The sequence below is a fragment of the Globicephala melas genome, chromosome 15 (assembly GCF_963455315.2).
Source record: "Globicephala melas chromosome 15, mGloMel1.2, whole genome shotgun sequence".
NCBI classification, from domain to species: Eukaryota; Metazoa; Chordata; class Mammalia; order Artiodactyla; family Delphinidae; genus Globicephala; species Globicephala melas.
In genome coordinates this window covers 80,106,411-80,128,995 of record NC_083328.1, presented here as the reverse complement: position 1 = coordinate 80,128,995, position 22,585 = coordinate 80,106,411, and the positions used below count along the sequence as shown (strand labels likewise).

At 44.5% G+C, this 22,585-nt stretch overlaps 1 protein-coding gene across 1 annotated transcript; it reads right to left on the bottom strand.

Moving 5' to 3' along the window:
* Nucleotides 1–3,273: 3,273 nt before the first annotated feature.
* Nucleotides 3,274–4,345, bottom strand: MC3R (melanocortin 3 receptor). Its single transcript, XM_030839005.2, has one exon. It carries the CDS (start codon nt 4,234–4,236, stop codon nt 3,274–3,276), a length of 963 nt encoding a protein of 320 aa, XP_030694865.1. The 5' UTR covers nt 4,237–4,345.
* Between the last annotated feature and the right edge of the window lie 18,240 nt (nt 4,346–22,585).

Here is a 22,585-nt window from a genome sequence, read left to right as displayed (position 1 = left end):
TTTTCTTTTTTTTTTTTGCGGTACGCGGGCCTCTCACTGCCGTGGTCTCTCCTGCTGCGGAAAACAGGCTCCGGACGCGCAGGCTCAGCGGCCATGGCTCACGGGCCCAGCCGCTCCGCGGCATGTGGGATCCTCCCGGACCGGGGCACGAACCCACGTCCCCTGCATCGGCAGGTGGACTCCCAAGCACTGCGCCACCAGGGAAGCCCCAAAATTAAGCATTTTTGAACCTAACCATCCCCCTGCTTAAAATGCACAGTGGGTTCTCATGTGAAGATCTGGGAAAGTGGTCCTGGAGGAGACAATGACAGCCTAACGTCCAGGGTTGTTCTCCCCAGAAATGGATGCACTACCAGGGCTACCCACAGACTTTGCAAAAGTATAGCAAGTAAAAGAATGAATTGTCTTCTTGGTTTTTATGACAGCTCGATGGACACTGTGTTTTGAACACGTGGACTCGTGGTTGTAGAAATATGCATTAAAGCCTCGCTTCATAGTGATACATGCCTCTGAGGGGACTGGGCAATGGCTCAACTATGCTGTTTCCAGGAGAAGTGCTAGGGTGTCCGGGTTGTGCTTGGGCGTGGGGGGCAGGCAGCCCAAGTTTGAATCTCCACTTCTTCACTCGTAGCTGAGTTTCCATAGATTCCTTAACCTTCCTGAGTTTCAGATGCCTTATCTGTACATAAGGAGGATCCTAGTGTCTGCCTGAAGGGGTTATTGCAGGGGTCAAAGAAGTAAGTGCTGGTAAGGTACTTAGCACAGTTTCTGGCGTGGGGTCAGCACTGCACACAGATGTGTATTTTTGGCTGTGAACTATGCTCGTTTGAAAGTCCTCTGTGTCCTTGCTATTTAAAAGGTGGTCCCCAGACCAATAGCCACATCCCCTGGGAGCTTGTCAGAGTCAGAAATGCAGCATCTTAGGCTCCACTCCTGACCTGCTGAATTAGCTTTTGCACTTGAACAAGATCCCGGGTGATTCCAACAGGCGTTTCTCTTCAGAAGCACTGCTCTCAGCTAAACTGTACGTAGAAAGGACAGCTGGATCAGTTTTGATTGTGGAAAGCTGTCGGCAGCATCGTGTTGGTGCAAAAAGGCATCAGCACCACGGTACAAAATATGCAGTGACCCTAACTTAGCTGGGCATTCTTGGGCAATCACGTAACCTCTCTGGGACTAAGCTTCTTTATCTGTAAAGTGACTCACCTATTTTAGAGGTTTGTTGACAGGATAAATGAAATAATGTGAAAGCTGATATGAAAGAGTGAAAAATACGTTATTTTGATCTTGTTTACATAGAAAAGGGACATCATAATTCCTAAAGCTGTTAATACAATTTTCAAAGAATTTGATTCCCCATTTTCCACATTAACTTGCCTTGTGGCAGTGGACAAGACCTATTATTTGGTGTCTCGATTATAATAATGGAGTGACAGTGAACCAGAAATTTCAGCCTGGTATTTTTGTAAACTAAATGGGAGAGTTCTGTAGTTTGGCTAAAAGGCATTGCCCTAGAAAAGACCAGCAGTGTGGTCAATGAGGATGTTTATGCCATTTACAAAATAGTCACAGAATTGCAGTGTCACGTACGATGGCCACGAGCAGAAGTCACCAGGATGCTTCCAGGTGGTGTGGTTCAATGTGACACATGTTTGTCAGCCACAAAAGCCTTTTATTATTTCCAAACGTCACAATCAAAGCAAGAAACAAGTAATATTGTTCACATTAGCACAGATCAAGTACAAGAAACCCCAATGTATTCCAGCACAAGAAAAATACACAGTTGTATGCCAAAGACACAGCATAGCATGAGAATTCATGGTGGGTGCGGGGTGGTGGGGGGGACGTGGGGACAGCCGGAAAACACAGCTTGAGGTCCTCTGTGGTGGAAAGGGGTCTGATGGATGCCTGCAGCACACAACCATGGACAGCGCTCATCAGTGAATCTTGCCCTGTGTTCACAGGAGTGAATCACTTTACTTGATACGGTATAGACCTTGATAACAGGGTCACCCAACTTTAACACCATGTCGCGCAAAAGGAGCAGTGAACCAGAAACCATTCTCCTTAACAGATCACATCACATAGATAAAATGTGATAGAGGCACAGTTCTTAAGAGCAAAACAGTCTCCAGGAAAGCCGCAGGAAGCTCACAGACTCTAACTCTCCAAAACAACTGTCAGGCAATTTCTTGAGACACACGCCTTCCTACTCACGATTGCCTCTCTTGTTTTAAAGACAGAAGAGGAATAGTAGGAAAAATTGCTTTTTTTAAAATAGGGAAATGTATACTTTAAAATAGCAAGGTATCAAAATACTTTGTACACAGGTATGTCCTGATTTTCCAAAGCACTTTATCTCTCCTTCATTATTTTGAAAACTGCCCTATGTTGAATGTATAAAAACCCAACAAGAACAACAGTAACAACAAAAATAGAAGTGGGTTACATCCCCATGCTGTTTGCAGGGGGTGGAGGCTGGTGTGGGGTATGGTCAAGAAGAGGGGCAAACAGCATAACATTACATTACTTCTTCCACAGAGTTTGTTGTTTTTAGGAAATTGTCTTTACCGTAAATAGAGTAGTAGACTAGAAACCCAGTCCCGTATGAACTGAGAGCAAAGCCAGGTTAGTAGCTGTAACAGGTTTGCTTGGGAGAGGTTCAAACCACCCTTACTGTTACTGAGAATCCTTCAGTCTGACCTGAAGCATGAAGGCATGGGTGGGAAGCAGGGTGCAGGCAGGCGTCACAGACCCTGGGTGCATGAAGATGAATGCAGAAAGCGCCCAGAGCAGCCTTCGCGGATTTCCCCCAGTGACTATTCGGGAAATCAGAGTTTGTGACTTAACCCACATTGGCATCCTTTCAGAGAGCCTGTTATAGACCATTTTCTCCTTTCAAAAGGCTTTCTGCAAGCTAAAAAACAAAAGACGCGCTGGGACTCCCCTGGTGGTCCAGTGGCTAAGACTTTGTGCTCCCCGTGCAGGGGATCCGGGTTCAATCCCTGGTCGGGGAACCAGACCCCACATGCCGCAATGAAGAGTTGGCATGCTGCAACAAGGATCCTGCCTGCCGCAACTAAGACCTGGAACGGCCAGAAAAACGCCCCCCAAACCCCCAGAACAACAACAACAACAAAAAGACACAAACGACCATGACTGTTAACACATTTTCAAGTCTTTTAAGTATTTTTTCCCCTTCTTTTTGAACACTTTGGCTGGATGCAGGGTCAAAAGTGATCAGACCGATACCCCTTCCTATGGTCCTGCATCCTATCCAACGCTCATGCCGTTGCAGCTGCAGAGAATCTCCTTGAAGGTGTTGCGCAGCTCCAGGCTGCGGAAGGCGTAGATCAGGGGGTCGATGACGGAGTTGCACATTATGAGGACCAGGTAGGTGTTGAAGTGGGCCGTGTAGCAGACGCAGTAGGGGTTGGTGGGGCAGGTTATGATGAAGATGAGATGGAGAAAGAAGGGGGCCCAGCAGAAGATGAACACCCCCAGCAGGATGGTGATGGTGACGGCCCCCCTCATGCACGAGTGCTGCTGCGGCGCCACCCCAGCGGCGGGTGGCAGTGCCGCGATGCGCTTGACGTGCAGCCGGGCAAAGAGGAACATGTGCACGTAGAGGGTGCCCATGAGGAGCAGCATGGCGAGGAACATGGTGACGAGGCACACGATGACCATCTTGCTCTCAGAGTAGACGATGAACACCACGCCGCAGACGCCACAGCATAGCCAGATGGCCGCGATCAGGCCTAGCGCCTTCCTCACGGTCATGATGCTGTGGTAGCGGAGCGCGTAGAAGATGCTGGTGTACCTGTCGACGGCGATGGCCAGGAGGTTGCAGATGGAGGCCACCAGGGAGATGCAGATCATGGAGTCGAAGACGTTGTCCATGTGCTGCAGGAACTGGTCCTCGAAGGTCAGGTAGTCGCTGTTGACGATGGCGATCATGATGGTCTCCAGGGCGTTGGACACGCTCACCAGCATGTCGGCCACGGCCAGGCTGCAGAGGAAGAAGTACATGGGAGAGTGCAGGTTGCTGTTCCTGACCACGGCCAGGACGACCAGGATGTTCTCCATCAAGCTGATGATGCCCAGAGCCAGAAAGACCTCAGGCTTGATGAAAACCTGCTCGCAGAAGCTCTTGCCGCTCTGGTTGCTGAAGGAAAGGTGCTCTGAGCCATTAGGCAACGTTGGTTGAGCAGAGAGCAGGCAGCTCGAAGCATTCATTGCCAACAGACGGCTGATCGGAGCCGGGGCTCCAGCAGGGTCCGGAGGCTGCGGCTTCTGCTGCTGAGTACAGGAAAGGAAAGAAATCTCCCTCTAGATCCTTGTTTCGGATGCTTGTCCAGTCTAGACTTAGATTTTGTTCTTCTGCAGAATCAAAGGATGAAGGGAGGGAGAGAGAGAAAGTCAGCTTGGAGACGTACAGAGAACTTTCCTCTGCTTCTCCAGGACAAACAGTTTTATAGATACTCTGTCGTATCTCCCTCCCTTCTTACCTTCCTTCCTTTTTTCTCCCTCTTAGCCCCTCTCACATCCCCACCTGGGAATAAAAAAACAGCCACTGGCTGCTAGTTATGGCGGTTTTCATAGCAAGACAGAGGCTGTGGTACCTGTTGTTAGCAGTGAAGGGTGAACACTCAGGTTTTATACGTTGGCTGGAGGCAAACAATTCCTACTTAATCTTCAGCGCAGCGAAATGACCACTGAGCATCGGGTGCCTCTCTGAGTGACAGCAGGACGGGTTCCAGGGCTTGGAAAGAGATTAAAAGGCAGCCTGGTGCCCTCTGCTGGCCAGGCTGCGTATCTGTTCGCTGGCTTGGCTGCGCAGTGTTTATTGTCATGGAAATAACCACAGCCGTCCTTTCATCCATTTATCTGTTCATTCATTTGTGTGTGTGTGGGGGTGGGTAGCAAACATTTATTAAGCACCTACCACGTGTCGGGCTTCTGCCCAGTGTGGGAAATTCAGTGGTGAGTAAGACAGACACGCTGTCCCTGTTTCCCCCAAACTCAGAGTCTGGGGTGGGAGACAAGAAATCAGGCAATGATATTACAGTGTGATGAATGCTTGAATCGGGGCATGCCAGGGGGCTGGGGGAGCCTGGAGGCGGCCCCCTAACCTGGATGGTCAAAGGAAATTCCTGGAGGAAGGAGTATCTAAGCTTTGACGTCAAGGAGTTAGAGGCGATACTCACTGGTGAGTGGGGACTGGGGTCGAGGAGGTAGAAGAGTATTCTGGGCAGAGGGAATAACATACCTACAGCCTGGAGGCTACAAGCAGTGGTTCTGCACCCTGGTCGTGGGAAATCATCTGTAGAATGTGGGCACGGGGATTGCACTTGACCTCCTGAATCAGAATCACCAGGGGCAGGACCTGGGCAAGTGTGTTTTCAACTTTTGACGGGTGACGGGGGGACATAGCTGAGGTTGAGATCTACGGAAAAGCAAGCTTGGTGTTTTTGAAGAACTTTAAATGGTTTTCTCTGGCCGGAGTGTGGAGCTGGGAGACACAACTTGAGAAACGAGGCTGCAGTTATTACTATTCTTTTAAGGCGAGAGGTGCCTGGGTCTTGAAGGACAGCCACATGAGGGAGTTTGGACTGTATCCTGAAGGCTGCCGGGGCTGTGGAAGAGATGAGATGGGGTTTGCATTTTAGAAAGAGTCCTCATTGCACAGTGGAGACTGGATTGGGAGGGGATGATCCCGGAGGCTGGGAGGCCAGGGCTGCAGAGATTCAGGGCGAGATGATGGTGGCCTGAAGCAAGGAGGTGACCATGGGGCCATGGGAGGAGTGTACAGAGAGATTTAGGACGTAGCGGCCTGGAGATTCGAGTGTGATGGTACATGGGATGGTGGGAGAGGGACAGCCCAGGGAACACCTCCGCTTCCTTCTTAAGTAACAGGGAGGATGGAGATGCCATTTGAGCTGGAAAATGTAAAAGGCAGAATTTAGCAGTTGACTTTAATGCTTAGGTCACGTCAGATGTGATGCTGCACAGGAGGACAATGTAAACTCTGGACACACTGAGTCCCCTTGCTGCCTCACCTGCCACATACCCACACATCAATTCCAGGTGGATTGATGCTCTAACCATCCAACTATCACCTAACTATGTATGTGAGTGTGACTGTGACTGTGTGTGTGTATTAGATGGAAAAAATATGCATATGAAATAGAAGAAAATTTAGAATATTTATAACACGTTGGGGTGGAGAGGTCTTCTTAGCAAGATGGGGAACCAGAAATTAAGTGTGGAAAAAAATCAACATAAAGTCAGAAGACAAACAGGAAGGAGACGCTTGCCACAGGCACAGATTAGTCTCTTCCATACAAAGAATACATTCACATTAATAAGAAAAAGATGATTTACCTCTTAGAACACAGGGCAAAAGATAGGAACAGGAATTCACTGAAGAGGAAATGCAAGTGGATAATAAACCTATGAAAAGATATTCAGCCTTCTGGGGAGTCAGGGAAATGCAAATCAAAAGGAGACTTCAGATTGACAAGAATGAAAAAGGTATCAAATTCAGCAGAGAGTGTTGGAAGAACACTTTGATGCGTTCCTAGTGTTTGGGGATAGTCTCATCATTTTCAGTTTCTACTAAAATAAAGAAATACACCTGAATGTGGATCCCAGTCCGTGAACTGAGGGGGCATGAGAAATACTTCTATTTATTTTCAACAAAGTGACTTTGTTTCGGATGCTAAGCCATGCATGTTCCAGGTTGGGGAAAACACAATCCTAATCCTTTTGGGGGTTTCTTTTCTTCACCCTCAGGCTCACATCCAGAGATATGTTTAGAGTGTCCTGGTCTGTGGTTTCAGGGGCACTCATCTTACTTGTAAAGCTGAGACTACTAGGTCTCTTCCCTGCTCTCTGCTTGGCCTGGGCTGAGCACTGAATCTTTCTCTGCTTCTGTCCTCTGATGTTAGCATCCTTGAGAGAGAGCAGATGGGGCCTGGCACTTCAAAACTGCATTCTCAGAGGTACCGTCATTGCTGATGGGTGTTGATTTGTTCTGTAAATGCTTATCTCTGCTTTCCTGAGGGAGCAGCACAACTACAGCCTTACTTTTTAGTTGAATCTTCTACAAATGAATTGGCTTTATTAACAACAATTGCAAGACACGAAAGTCTCTGTCAGTGTTTTGATATGTTGTTGGCACATGTGTGGGTGCCTGTTTTGAATCTGTTAACAATAAACTGTAACAAGATTCTTATCCTAAGAAATAATCCACTTGGGTGTCCTCTCTATCCAAAAAGCTCTTCCCGAATGTTGTGCCTGACATATGCCTCTCATGCCTCAAGACCCAGCTCAAATGTCAATTATTTTTTTTGGCCGCTTTCTTATTTGCCCTTCAACCACCCTGTTCTCTTTCCCCTGAAACCGACCGAGTTGGGCACTCCTTCCCCTCCCTTGTGACATGCAGACTGTTACATAATTATAGGTCACATCCCATCCCACCGACCTGGGACAGCACTGGCCAGCGTCATTAGAACCAACGCTTAGATCTTAGCATTGAGCCTAATTGTTTCTGAGGAGGAGATTCCTCTGATGCCTGCATCTCCATTCACTCCTCGGCCCACTTCTGATTTCAGCCACCTCTTGCTGGACAGCTCCCTGCAAGGCTGGTTTCAAATCCCAAGGTCGGTCAGGTCCCAGGTCGAAGGGGCTCCACCCACGTTTTGCCCCAGGATCTTCTCTGATGTACGGGTGGGTGGTGGCCCCCCAGCCTGATCGAGTTCAGCTTAGAAGTGAGGGGGAGTGAACACCACCTGGGACAACCCTCAACTAATGAGGGCTGGAGCCAGTGGGTACCTCTCCAGCCTCCTGCCCTTCAGGCGGACATCCGGAGATGCCTTGTGTGCTGCCCAGATATCCCATGACATTGAGCCCTCATCACCCACAGCAGCAACCTTGATAAAGTGTCTTTTATTTTTATTTATTTTTTAATTGAGGTATAGTTGATTTACAATGTTGCGTTAGTTTCTGGTGTACAGCAAAGTGATTCAGCTGAACTCAGTCCCTGAAACAAGACCATATTTAGTCATCTCTCATTTCTATCACAATCATATCAGGTGCTCAATAACTGTTTGAAAGGAAGAAGCCCATAGCTTTCTTTTTCCATTCTAGACCATCTTAATTGTATAAAAAACTGATAGACCCTACTTGTCATGTACTCTCAGGAAGTGACTCCATTTGTCTGTAATTTTCTCTATAATTTTCTCTCCTATTAGACCTTACGGCACTTGTGGGTAGGAACCGTCTTACTCCTCTTTATATATCAGCATCTAACAAAATTGACCGCGTCAAATGTTATTGAAGTAGAGCCACTTTGGAAAACAATTATCAAAAATGTAAAAAGCTGAACATAAATTTACTGTATGACTCTCAGTAACTGCTCTCCTAGATACCTGCCCAAGAGAAATGAAAACACATGTGCACACACATTCTTGAAGGTGAATGTCCATAGCAACGTTTTCATAGTAGTCAGACTGTGGAAGCAATGTAACGTCCCTCAGCTGGTGAGGATGGACAGGATGTAGTACATCCATACAGCGGCGCACAGTTCATCAATAAAAAGCAATGAAATACTGATACCTGCACCACGGGAATGAACCTCGAAAACGTTGCACTAAGTAAAAGAAGTCAGACACAAAAGAAGACACTTGTATGTTTCCATTTATATGAAGTGTCCAGAAAAGGCAAATCTATAAAGACAGAAAGTAGATAAGTAATTGCCTGGGACTAGGGCTGGCAATGGCGTTTAACTGTAAATGGACATAACTGAGGTGATGAGGATGTGGGAAAACTGGATTATGGTGATGGCTGCACAGCTCGATACACTTGCTAAAAATCATTCACTGGTGCTCTTGAAATGGGTGAACCTTATGGTAGATAAGTGTACTCTAATAAGTTGTTAAAAATACGATTGCAGTAGAGTTCCCTGTGTTGTAAATGGATTATAGTCACATAAAGAATTGCTAATGATGTGCTATCTTGCTAGTGAATGACATCCTTTCTGAAAGCATTAAACTTGTGAAGATGCAGTATGTGCAGCCCATTTTCAGCTTCCTGGCTCCTCCTTTGTCCCCTAGAAGTCCTAAGAACCACCCCAAGCTAACGGCTCTTGTGTATCCAGGTTGGCAACTTGGGACCCGTTGCTGAGCATTTTTTCAGCTTTCCTAGGCATCCTTAATTGTTTCCTCAACCTGGACCGACATTTTATTCTTATCATCACCAGCTTCAACTTTATTCCCTGTCCTTGAAGCCTCCCTTATAATTTGTATTCTGTTGATTGCTCTTACCACCCACCCAAGAAAAGTTTCTATTTTCCTTTATTTTCTTCTTTCGTTCTGGGAGACAGTTTATCTAAAATGCGTTTTAAAATTTTATTCTTTTATCTTTTTGAGGATGATACCACCTTGAAACTGTTGGAAGAGGAGAGTGTGCCGTGGTCTTTAGATTCCACATATAAGTGATATATGATATTTGTCTTTCTCTGTCTGACTTACTTCCCTTAGTATGATGATCTCTGGGTCCATCCATGTTGCTGCAAATGGAAGTATTTCATTCTTTTTCATGGCTAATATTCCATTGTATATATAGACCACATCTTCTTTATCCATTCCTCTGTTGATGGACACTTAGGTTGCTCCCATGTCTTGGCTGTCTCATCTATTCTTGCAGCCCCTCCTCAGCCCTCTTCCTCCCCTCACAGCTAACGTTCTTGAGAGAGTTGTGGATACCTGCTTTCTCTGTTCTTTTCCATCTTATCCCTCAATCCATTCACTTTTGGATGCTGCCTCGGTCGCTCCATAGAAACAGGTTTGCCCAGGGCACTGGTGACCTCCTTATCATTGAAACCCTTGTTGACTCAGTAGCGTCTGGCACCATTGCTCACTCCTTCCTTCTAGATCCTTCTCTTGGCTCTGACTGCACCACGTTCTCCTGGTTTCCCTCCAGTTCCTGTGGCCACTCACCCTGCTCTTTAAGCTCCACCTCCTCCCTGACACCACTGACCATCGAGGTTCCTCACCACTGACCCTGCGAAAATGGAGGCTGCTGGAATTTGTTACCCTTTTTGAAGAAAGAGACATCTTTCTTCACAAAGAATTAGTAGGATTCTTTCTTCACAGTAGAATTATGATTATGCCTCGTTGGCTAGAGCTGGGTCACATGCTCTACCCTAGCTGCAAGAGAGCCTGGAAATTGGATCAAGGATTGTGTAGTTGGTTGTTCATCATGAGCACATTGTTCTTCCACCCCAAGAAAGACATCGCAGATTGTCCCCTTGGTCCCCTCCAGTATGTGACAGTTTCAGTCTTTCCCTGATTTCCGTGACTTTGGCAGTTGGAGGAGGGCTGGTCAAGTGTTTTGTAGGTCTCTCAATTTGGCTTGTCCCCTCTTAGGGTTAGACTGGGGTCATGGGTTTCTGGAAAGAATAGCACGCAGGTGAGGTGCCTTCTCGTCACATCATACCAGGGGCATGGGACACCTGATGGATGACATCACGGACGTGCTTTTTCTTTGGGGGAAGCTGTGCAGTTTGTGGGATCTTAGTTCCCTGACCAGGGATTGAACCCAGGCCCATGGCAGTGAAAGCCTGAGTCCTAACTGCTGGACCACCAGGGAATTCCCTCAAGGGGGTGCTTTGTAATTGAGTTTTGATGACTCAAGTATGGCCTGAGGGGTCTTAACATTTTTATGTGACTTTCCTCTGGGTCTTAAATCCCTACGTTCAGCCGAGGAAGGGACACGGGCAAGTGAAACATGAATATTAATTAGCTGTGATGCTAATGGGAGGGCAGTTCCTACCTGGTTGTTCAATGGTCTCCTGTTCCTTCCCATGTACTCTTTCCATTCTTTCTCCACCAGACCAACACTGCCACGTGCCACCGCGTTCACTCTGCCGTGATGATGTCACAGCCTCCTTTTGAACATTTGAGTGCACCAGGCACTTTGCTTCTTTCCTTCCTTCATTTCTTTCTCTCTTTCTTTTTGTTGATTTGCAGATTTAAAATTTTATGTTTACATACAAGTACTGTCTGTAAATATATTTATTTGTCTAAAGGTCATGCAGGGGAAAATCAGCTATTTTTTTCATCTCATCGTCCAAATATTTTAATCCTATGCCTTGAAGAAACTTTTATTTCCCAACTACTTTTAAGATTTATTTTTACTCATACCCTAGGTTCCTAATATTTTTTATGCCTGTAAATATCTCTTTACCTTTTTAAAATTGAGATATAGGAACCAGAAAATTCATGATTTTAAAGTGTACTGTTCAGTGTTTTCTAGCATCTTCACAAGGTTGTGCAACCATCACCACTGTCTAATTCCAGAACATTTTCATCACCCCATCCCCATTCGCAGTTACTCCCCGTTTGCTACTTCCCTCAGCCTCTGACAACTTTCGATACTAATCTACTTTCTATTTCTATGTGACAGTAAAAAATATGCTCACCTAGGCTGTGTTTAACTTTTGGGTCACAAAATCCTCCATTTTTTTGACTTTCTCATTTTTCAAATTCCAAAACAAACAAACAAGCAAACAAAACCAACAGCTGTAGGTGGGAATGTAAATTGGACCAGCCACTATGGAAAACAGTGCGGAGGGTCCTTAAAAAACTAAAAATAGAGTTACCACATGATCCAGTAATCCCACTCCTGGGCATATATCCAGAAAAGATGAAAACGCTAATTCGAAAATATACATCACCCCAATGTTCATAGCAGCACTATTTACAATAGCCAAGGTATGGAAACAACCCAAGTGCCCAACAACAGACAACTGGCTTAAGAAGATGTGGTATATATACAATGGAATATTACTCAGCCATAAAAAAGAATGAAATATTGTCATTTGCAGCAACAGAGATGGACTTAGAGAGTATCATACTCAGCAAAGTAAGTCAGGCAGAGGAAGACAAATATTATATGATATCACTTAAATGTGTAATCTAAAAATATAATACAAATGAATCTATATACAGAACAGAAACAGACTCACAGACAAAGAAAACAAATGTATGGTTACCAAAGGGGAAAGGGAGCGGGGAAGGGATAAATTAGGAGTGTGGGATTAACATATACAAACTGCTATACATAAAATAGACAAGCAGCAAGGATTTACTGTATAGCACAGGGAACGATATTCAATATCTTGTAATTACCTATAATGGAAAATATTCTGAAAAAAATATATAACTGAACCACTTTGCTGTACACCTGAAACTAATACAATATTTTAAATCAACTATATTCAGTAAACAAACAAAAACCCCAATTTTTAAATAAATTCTGTAAATTTTCCAGTTTTAAAATTCAGTGTAAAAGTTATAAGAACATTAAAAACGACGAAACCACACATCTCTTCCTCTTAATCTCTTGAGTTTCAAGATCTTATAAACAGAGAGTGAGTTATTTTGTTTTCTGAACACTTCAGTGCAAGGAACAGGTCAAGGTGCTTTGTGTGTGTGTGTGTGTGTGTGTGTGTGTGTGTGTTTTAAAAGAACATTCTTTCTTTGCTCTCTGCTGGAATCTCTTTTGGAAACTTAGGGTCAAATTTTGCTTCTCCAAGTCCAGTTCTTATGGTTGATTAACAAGTTGTAGCAACTGAGTTAAATTAGTGATAAAAGGCAATTTTCTGAATATAGAAGACAAATGATCCATGTTGTTCTCAGTTCTTAGAGATGCCACCATGTCTGGTCGAAGGACCAGATATGATGAACAAAAAACCCTCCATGGTGTACAAACATAATCTCTCTCATTTCCTGGTTAAAAAAAAGTCAGTCTTACTACTTTATCATTGTATTCTTTTCTTCAATCACAAAATTGAGTGCCCTTAACCTTGCTTACCGCCTCTTGTTTCCTTTGCCTCTCTAGCACTTGAGTCCTGTGTTCTGAGTGCTGTGTTTCTGGGGGCATTACCTTGTGGTGTTACAGGGCTGGGGTCTGCACCACTGAGTTGCCCCACTCCAGGATGGGAGGGTCTCAGACCAGAGCTTCTCTAGCTTTGCTGTGTGTCTGAATCACCCAGGGATCTCGTCACAATGCAGATTCTGGTGCTGCTGGTCCGCAGACTACTTTGAGTAGCAAGGAGAGAGATCTAGCCATTTTCAGACACCTATGATGATCTAGCCATTTCAGACATCTATGCTAGCAGTGCTAGAAGAAGCGAGCCTTGTGTCGAATTCATTCTGTTGATGTGGGAGAGAAGCACCCCACATTCAAAGGGAGCCGCGGATGTCCCAGCTGCTGTGTTCATACCAGTGCCTTGGTGTGTGACCGGTGGTGGTGGCCAGCGGCTCCACACAGGGAGCTGCCCAGAAGTGTAATTTGGGCATCATTCCTGTTGTATGGCCTCTAAGCTCAATGTTTTGACCTCCCCGGAGTGGCTGTGGACTGCCCAACCTCATTTAGTAAATTCCTCTTCTGTTTAAATTAGCCAGAATTTAAACGGGGTTTTGTTATTTATAACCAAGAAGCTGACCCACTCTTACATTCCAATTTGGGTCAGTAGGGATTGGCTGCCTGGAGGTGCTAGGTCCTTGGGCTCACAGGGTTCAGCTTCTGGGAAGACACTCCCAGACTGGGTAGCCTCCCATTTTAGGAAAAATCCTTGTGAAAAATTATGTCCAGCCCTGAAAGAAAAATCAGGTTCCTCTGTGTTCCTCTGTTACTTAGGTTGATTTTACTGAGAAGAGATTTTGTAAATGGTAGGTACAACCACGGCAGTTTTCTCTTACTGAGTAAGATACAAAAACCGCAACCAGTGGTACCCTTCAGAGTCCCACAAGGCTGACCATGAAGATTTCCTCATTTTGCTGAATTCATAATTTAAAGGAACATTGGTTGACAAAAATAGATACGGATATCATATAAAGTGGAATGGGAGACAAGAGCATTAAGTGCTTCAAGGACAGTTGGGTTGACTGTTTTGTCACTGGAACCTTTCTCCCCGAAGCAGAGGGAGAAAAATAGTTCTCCAATGTGATCCAAACCATGGTAACACGAATGTTTTCTTTGCTAGAAATGGCTTTTTTAAAAAAGCCAAGGCTTTTATGGAAAACATTCTTTTCAAAGAAAAAAAAAAAAAACTGAGTTCCTGGTTGATGATGAATTGTCTAGGTTTTGCCTTGAATGGGCCCACACTTTTCTGGGAATTGAGATTTGCCCAGTGGGAAGCACTCAGGTGGCAGCTATAACGTGATAGGCTTGACTTAGTGTCCAGGTTGGTGCATTCAGCGTGAGCACGTGATGCCTGAGAACAAGGTGTGAAGGCTGAGTGCCGGTCTGGCTCGCTGTCCTGTCCTTCAGATGTCACCATGGGCTAGCATCTGCAGAACGTGTGCTCCCAACCTTTGCTTTCCTGGTGCTTCTACGCTCAACCACGTCCATTGGCTTTCTTCCTTTTGATGATCAGTGGCGTGTTTTGCTGGGTGACACGTCACAAGATGATGTGATGAAATGCCAAATGCTATTCATTCAATAACATTCCTAAAGGGAGAAAGTACATTTCTGGGAGGTTTTCCATAAGTCAAACTTCAGCATGTATTTTAGCTCTGTATTAAATTGCAAAGTATTGCCTTTGTTGCTACTGAAATATTATCTAACTAACCCATTCATTTATTTGGTCATTCATTCATCCAGTTGTGCACACACTCACTCACTGGATCATTCATTCATTCATTGGGTCATTTGTTTGTCATATATTTATTCGTTTGGTCTCTACTATGAACTGAATTGTGTTTTCCCAAAATTCATGTGTTGAAGCCCTAACCCCTCAAAGTGACTGGGTCTGGAGATAGTTTTTAGGAGGTAATTAAGATTAAATGAGGTCCTAAAAGTGGGGCCCTAATTCTATAGGACTGCGGCCTTATAAGAAGAAGAAATCTCTCTCGTGCTCTCAATCTCTTTTTGTGAGGACACAGCAAGAAGGTGGCTGTCTGCAACTCAGACGAAGTTTCTCTCACCGGGCATGGTGCTGGCACCCTGATCTTGGACTTCCAGCTTCCAGAACTGTGAGAAAAATAAACTTCTGTTTTTAAGTCATCCAGGCTGTGGTCTGAACCATAGCAGCCTGAGCTGACTAATACAGTCTCTCATTCATTCAACAAACATTTACTCAGCTGTGTGTCAGGCACTATATGAGACACTAGAGATGAAATGACAGACCTGGTCATTGGAACATTCCCTATTGTTTGCCTACCAACAACTATCCCCTCTTGTTTCTGGTAGCAGAAACCAGACTTTGTGTTGGTGGCAATGTGCCCAATCTCAGGGAATAAATCATAACTGTTCTAAGCCTGTCATGGCAATCCTACTCCCCTTTCTTCATTAATGGTCAAGTTGTGGTCATGTGACCCAACCCTAGTCTATGAGACATAAGGGGAAGTTGTCTAGGGGCTACTGGTAACTATTTTCCTTTTTGAAAAGAGAAAAGCACATAAGAAGAAAGACTTTTGCCCCTCCTAACTTGCTTTCTGCTTGAGATACATTTTGGTGAAGATACAATGTCTGGAGCTAGGGCAGCCATGTTGTAACCATGAGGGGAGAGAAAGACAATGCTGACCGGCAATCACTGAACCAATGAACCTATAAGCTTTTGTTAAGTAACATAATTGCTGTTTCATCTGAGCCTATTAGTAGGCTATTATGTTATTTGTGGCTAAAAGCATCCTTATTGGTACAGTCTCTGCCCTGAAGGAGCTTATAGTCTGACAAGGTGAATAGACTCTAGACACTGACAAGATAACATCATAAGTCTTTTAACAGAGGGATATACAAAGTGATATGTAAACACATTGTGTCATAAAACCACAAGGGTTCTTTTCATCCATTAACCTTTTTTGAGGAGTGATATTAAAAGGTATGCCATTTTTTACCTCTAATGTCACTTCTTCAAGATGACCAAGATTCTCTTTTTAAAGAAAGACAGACCACATCCTACTTTGGGGGCAAAAGAGGAGGTCGATACTATGTAATGTTTAAAGAAGACTGTTTGGGTTTCAATCTTGCCCTTCCCCCACCGCTTGTACTACCTGTGGGATCTTGACCAAGTTTCTAAAACCCCAGTTTCATCATCTGTAAAAGGGGATAACGCTAGGACCTAGCTAAGGTACCTGGAACCTAGTAATCTCCCAATAACTGTTGGTGGTGGTTGTTTGCCAGACCTCCTTAGTTTCTGTGCATGCCCATCCCTTGCGGGGTAGCCTTCAGAAGAACGTTTTATCTTAGATAAATCTATAGATGAGTTTAAGGAAGGCTGACCTCTTCATAATGTTGAGACTTCCCACGTAAAAGAATAGGCTTCACTTTTTTTCCTTTTTATGTCTGAATAAAGCGAAAACATGTTCTTTATATTTTCTTAAATTCCTCCCCATGTATTATATGTTTGCTGCTGATACCGCTAGGGTAAATGGGGTGTTTTTCTCTATTTATTTTCTGTACTAGGTTAATTCTACTTCAGGTTGTCTGAGAACTCTGACGATGCAGCCAAATGGTTAAAAGTCAGAATCCTGAAATGACCCAAACCACGGACTCCAAGCTGGTTTGAGCAGAGGTGCTTTGCTGCATCCAGTCTGCAAAGACTTCTTTCCATAAAGTGGCTCCAACTCTCGTAGCAGTCTGCTTCACTCAGAGGGGCAGGCGGGAGCCAGGATTTGTTATCCGTGAGATGGGGCCAATAACCCCTCCCTCTCAGGTTGTTGGAGATGATGTTAAGCACCAAGACAATATCTGGCGTGTTGTTGATGCTAAATTAATGGTTAAAAGTGCAGGTTCTGGGTTCAGATCGTATGGGTTCAAATTCCTGCAACCAGACATCTCCTAGCTGTGTGTTCTTAGGCAAATGACTTAACCTTGCTGAATCTCAGTGATTTTATCTGTGCAATGAAGATAACAATAGTATGGGCTTTTGGGGCAGCTGTGGTAGTCACGTGACAATCCTTACACAGGGCTTATCGAGGCCCCAGTGTGTGTCGAGTGCCAGGCGAATAAGCTTCCCTGCCTTGGCCACTCCTGAGTCCCAAGGTCACTGAATGAGTGAACGAAAGAACAAAGGAGTGGAAATATTGAACTGAAATAATACAGTAGTCTCTGAATAAAACCCGAATCCATAGCTATCAGCTTTGAGTCTCTGTTACAAAATTCTAAAAGGAGATGAAGACCAGTGTTCTTAACAGCAGTCTGTTTTGCACCCAGGGGAACATTTGTCAATGTCTGGAGACATGTTTGGTTGTCACAACTAGGTGAGTGTGTTACTGGCATCTAGGGGCAGAGGCCAGGGATGCTGCTACAATACACAGGACAGCCCCCACTGGAGAGAATTATCCAGCTCCAAATGTCAGTCGTGCTAAGGTTGAGAAACCCAGGTCTAGGCATGGAATTATTTCTGGTCCCTTAGGGTTTATCAGATAGATCATCTGGTGTTGGGCAAGGTCATCTGATCCCAGAAATTCCTTGCATTAAGTAGCAGTTTCTCAAACTATAAAGCAAGTAGCAGGTGCCTGTAGGTCCCCAAAGATGCTTTGTTTCCTGTTCGACTTGCTAATTTTCTAGATGCCCTGGTGGTAATGTACTGGTTCAACTTCTCCTCGGTTCAAATATTCCTTAAGCCTAGGATTTGCTGTAATTAAAACCCAAGATTGATGCTTTTCCCTTTGAGAAAAAGCTCATGAGACGAATGATTCACACTTCCCAGTGAACCCTCGACTCCCTGTGATTTTTCTTTTTGCTTCCGCTAACTTTGCTATTCCCTCTTATTCACTGCTTCCTTTGTGTCCCAGTCTCCACCGATAGCTAAATTGTTGGAGAGCAGCAGGTAGGGCTCCTCACGGCCTAGAGAATCTTTGCAGCTGAGGAACTTCAAGAGGATGAGGCTGTTGAAGTAGCCAGTGAGTGACACCACCAATAAAGCTCACCTTTAAATTTTAAATGATGCCCAGAATGCAGGGACTAATGTAATGAGCATGTTTTAATTCATCACATACATTCTCGACAGTAGTCTAAGATCAAACAGACACATGATGGCAGGGACGGCTGGTTTGCCTCCCTCAATATCTACTCTCCACCATTCCATGATAACAGCAAGATTACACATGGCAACCCAGAGCAAATCCTCTGTTCTCAGCCCTCCTGGCAGCTAGATGTGTCCATGTGGCTGAATTCTGGCCAATAGGATGAGAATGCAAGCTTGGTGCGGCAGCTTTCAACAACACTGCCTAAGGAGAGCTTACCTCTGCCCTTATCTCTATCCTTTGTTCTTTCTTCCATCCTCCTCTCTGAAGATATCTGTGATGGCTGGAGCTCCAGCCAGCATCTTGGATCATGAGGACTAGTGCTACAATCCAGGGATAATGATTTGGAAAGAACTTGGATCCCTGAGGACTTATTGGCACAGTACCACCTTTTACTTACCAGCTCTGGACTGGCTGCCTCTGGACTTTTCTCTGAGAGTGAGAACAGTTCTATTTGCTCAAAGCCACCATTAATCACCCTCAGTAAATGTCATCCTCACTGATACCAGGATAATGCAGCTACAGCTCTCATCTTGATTTCTGTACTAGAGAATGTACTTTTTTTGGTGAAAAGTCTTCTGAATTTAAGAAGTGGGTTTCAGAGGCTTCTGAATGTTGTCCGTGGAAAGTGCCTGTGAGATGGCAGAGAATGGGGTGATTTTATACTCTACACATAGTAGATACTCAAAAAACGTGTTAATTCAGTGAATGGTGTAGAGTGATGAAGCTCATCATTTATGAGCTGGAACTCTGCTAGGCTCAGGCAGGGCTGGAGTCAGAAAAGCCCCTGTTCTTGAGAAGAAGGTGTCTCGGTGAGGGTCTTCTAGCCAATCCCACTCGATTTACTCAACAACGACTTGCACAAGGAAGGATGAGTTGGCCAGATGCGCCATGACTTGCTTTGGTCTTCGCCAACTTTTCCTTGAAATAAACATCGGTGCACGTTTGCCTACCTGCTTATACATTTAACTCGGTTTCCTCTCTTCAGCTCTTCCCAGGGGAGAGTTCTGACATGAGGTTGAGGAGGTGGGTCTCAGAAAATTGAGACCGAACCTCCTGGGCACTTTGCCTCTGGAGCAAGTGGCATGAAATAGGAAACATCCATCCAACATGCTGCATGTCCCTTACGTTGACCTCAGCGAGGCTCCAGCCATTTGCAGGTTTTGTAAAAGCCCAAGAACCCAGCAACTTGTAGTTGGTATCGGAGATTTTGTTCTAAGTAGCCACTTATCTCAGTAATTCATGCTAAGAGTCCTTTGAAACAAGAGCTTCAATTTTATTGGAATGTCCTATAATTTCTGCATTACTTTTAAAAAGAGAGACATGCACGAGTTGGCAGATTTCTCCCTCTTGCAATTACCATGGAACCCTCTTCTTTTTCTTTAAAAGCTCAAAAATTGTAACAGGAACTAGGATTAAATGAGTAAATTCCAAAGCTCTGAGAAGACGCTAGACACCCCTTTTGAGCAATCTGGCCAGACTTTCAGTGGATGTAATAAACATGTGCCCTCTGTCTAAGAAGTTGTTTTTCAGTTCTACTCCGAGTCGTCCAATTTTTCATGTTCTTTCTGGGTTCATTTTGCATCTAGATGTCCACATGAGTATACTCCACTGAGGGATGTTTAATTTTTTTCTATTTGTAAATTGATTTATATTTATTGTAGAAAAAGAACAATGCAGAAAAGCTTAAGGAAGAGAAAAAATAAGTTATAGTACTGCTACCTTCTTTTTTTTTTCTTTTAACATCTTTATTGGAGTATAATTGCTTTACAATGGTGTGTTAGTTTCTGCTGTATAACAAAGTGAATCAGTTATACATATACATATATTCCCATATCTCTTCCCTCTTGCGTCTCCCTCCCTCCCACCCTCCCTTTCCCACCCCTCTAGGTGGTCACAAAACACTAAGCTGATCTCCCTGTGCTATGCAGCTGCTTCCCACTAGCTGTCTATTTTACGTGGTAGTGTATATATGTCCATGCCACTCTCTCACTTTCTCCCAGCTTACCCTTCCCCCTCCCTGTGTCCTCAGGTCCATTCTCTAGTAGGTCTGCGCCTTTATTCCCGTCTTGCCCCTAGTTTCTTCATGACCATTTTTTTGGTTTCGTTTTTTAGATTGCATATATATGTGTTAGCATACAGTATTTATTTTTCTCTTTCTGACTTACTTCACTCTGTTTGACAGTCTCTAGGTCCATCCACTTCACTACAAATAACTCAGTTTCGTTTCTTTTTATGGCTGAGTAATATTCCATTGTATATATGTGCCACATCTTCTTTATCCATTCATCTGTCGATGGACACTTAGGTTGCTTCCATGTCCTGGCTATTGTAAATAGAGCTGCAGTGAACATGGTGGTACATGACTCTTTTTGAATTATGGTTTTCTCAGGGTATATGCCCAGTAGTGGGATTGCTGGGTCGTATGGTAGTTCTATTTGTAGTTACTGCTACCTTCTTTATGATATTTTCTATTTAGTCTTGATTTTATGAAAAACAAGACATGTTTGTGACTAGAATTTATACCCCTTCCTTGAATTTTTCTCCTGCTTTTCCCTCATTAAAGTAGGTGCAGGGCCTGATCTTCTGTAACAGGGAAGGGGGCCTATAGCGGGGGCAGGGCAGCAGGCTGAAGCTGCCTACCAGACCTTCCTTTGCTGTCTTTATTTCCTGGGGCTAGTGAGTGATTAGCCCCAGGGTTCCCAGAACGACCCCAGCCTGAGCTCCACCTGGGCTATACCGGGCAGGTGTGGTAAGGCCTCCTAGGGCGTTGCATACTGTAATATGCACACGAATGACCTAGGGGTCTGGTTGAAATGCAGATTCTGACCCAGTGGTACCCAATGACGCCCACGCTGCTGGTTCAGACCACACCTGGGGGGGCAGGCCCTACGGACTGTCCAAGGTTGCTTTTGGGGATTTTAGCATAAGTGTCTGCCAGACTTGTCACCTTTACTGGTCAGAAAGAGCAGAGCAGCAGATCTGACAGAACCATAGGGCCTTGGCAATGGGCATTTTGGGACCCTTGCTGTGCACACATGAGCAAAGACGCTGGGATACTGGGTGAGAACCTTGACTAAACCCCGGAGGGTAGGAAGAGGAAGGGCTGAGCCTGACCGAGGCCGAATTTCTTAACCCCTTTGCAGGATTGGGGCTCAGAAGTAAAATCAGGTTGATTTATGAAAAATAAAGAAATGTGCACTTTCTTGCACGCATGAATTTGTGGGCTGAAAAATTTCATATTCTATCATAATATAGATTTAAAGAAGTTTGCAGCATATACTTTTTTTTTTTTTTTTTTTTTGGGGGGGGTACGCAGGCCTCTCACTGCTGTGACCTCTCCCGTTGCGGAGCACAGGCTCCGGATGTGCAGGCTCAGCGGCCATGGCTCATGGGCCCAGCCACTCCGCGGCATATGGGATCCTCCCAGACCGGGGCACGAACCCGTGTCCCCTGCATCGGCAGGCGGACTCTCAACTACTGTGCCACCAGGGAAGCCCTGCATATACATTTTAAAAATCTTATTTGCTTCCACTTATGATATCATGAACATTTTCCCAACTCATGAAATATTCTCTGAAAATAGCACACCTTTAACAATTCTGTTCTAGGACAGTGAGAACCTGTTCCATTGTGTTCAGTGCTGTTTCTTCAATATTCAGCACAGTGCCTGGCATAGGGTAGAGGCTCAGGAATTATTTTTTCATTCACTCAGGTGTAGACTTACCCTGATGGATGATTTCTCTGCTGTTGGCCACTTAGATCGCTTTCAGGTTTGTAAATCATGTTGTGGTAGACATTTTAGGTGAAAACCGTTGTCCATACTCTTGATTGTTTCCTTAGCTACCTGTAGAAGTCAGTGAATTCACTGGTCAGTGAATACGCAGAATTAAAATATTCTGGATGGGGACTTCCCTGGTGGTCCAGCAGTTAAAACTCTGCGCTTCCAGTGCAGGGGACATGGGTTCGATCCCTGGTCAGGGAACTAAGATCCCACATGCTGCGTGGCGCAGTGAAATTAAAAAAAACCCTGGATATTTGTGGAAAAATTGCTGTTTAGAAATATTATACCAGTTTCCACTTTCATCAGCAATGCCCGAGGGTGCCCATTTTATCATGCTTTTTGCCAATGCTGGGATCATCATTCAGAAAAAAATCTTGCTAGGCCTAAATTATGTCTTATTTTTGTTTTAATGAACATTTCTTTGATTATTAGTGATGCAGAGCAGTTTTTTTTGCGGGGGTGCCCATTGATCTTTGCATATCTTCTTTAGTAACTTGGGCTGATTGGGTCTTTGATCATTTTTCTGTTGCCTACACCGGCATATTTTAACTGGAGAGGTGAATTTAGTTCATCTTTCCGTTTCTGATAAAACCCTTGCTTATTGTTCTGCTAAAACCCACAGAATACAGACATAAACTTAACTTATGAGGTAGGTTCTTCTTAAAATTTACTCCAAGGGTTAAACCAATGAAATACTTGAATTACAGCTCTTAAGTTCCTAAAGGGTTAGCCCAGCACACTGAAATAAGAACTTAGATAT

Excerpts from the sequence above, each read along its gene's own strand:
- MC3R (XM_030839005.2), bottom strand. The coding sequence starts at position 4,236 with ATGAATGCTTCGAGCTGCCTGCTCTCTGCTCAACCAACGTTGCCTAAT.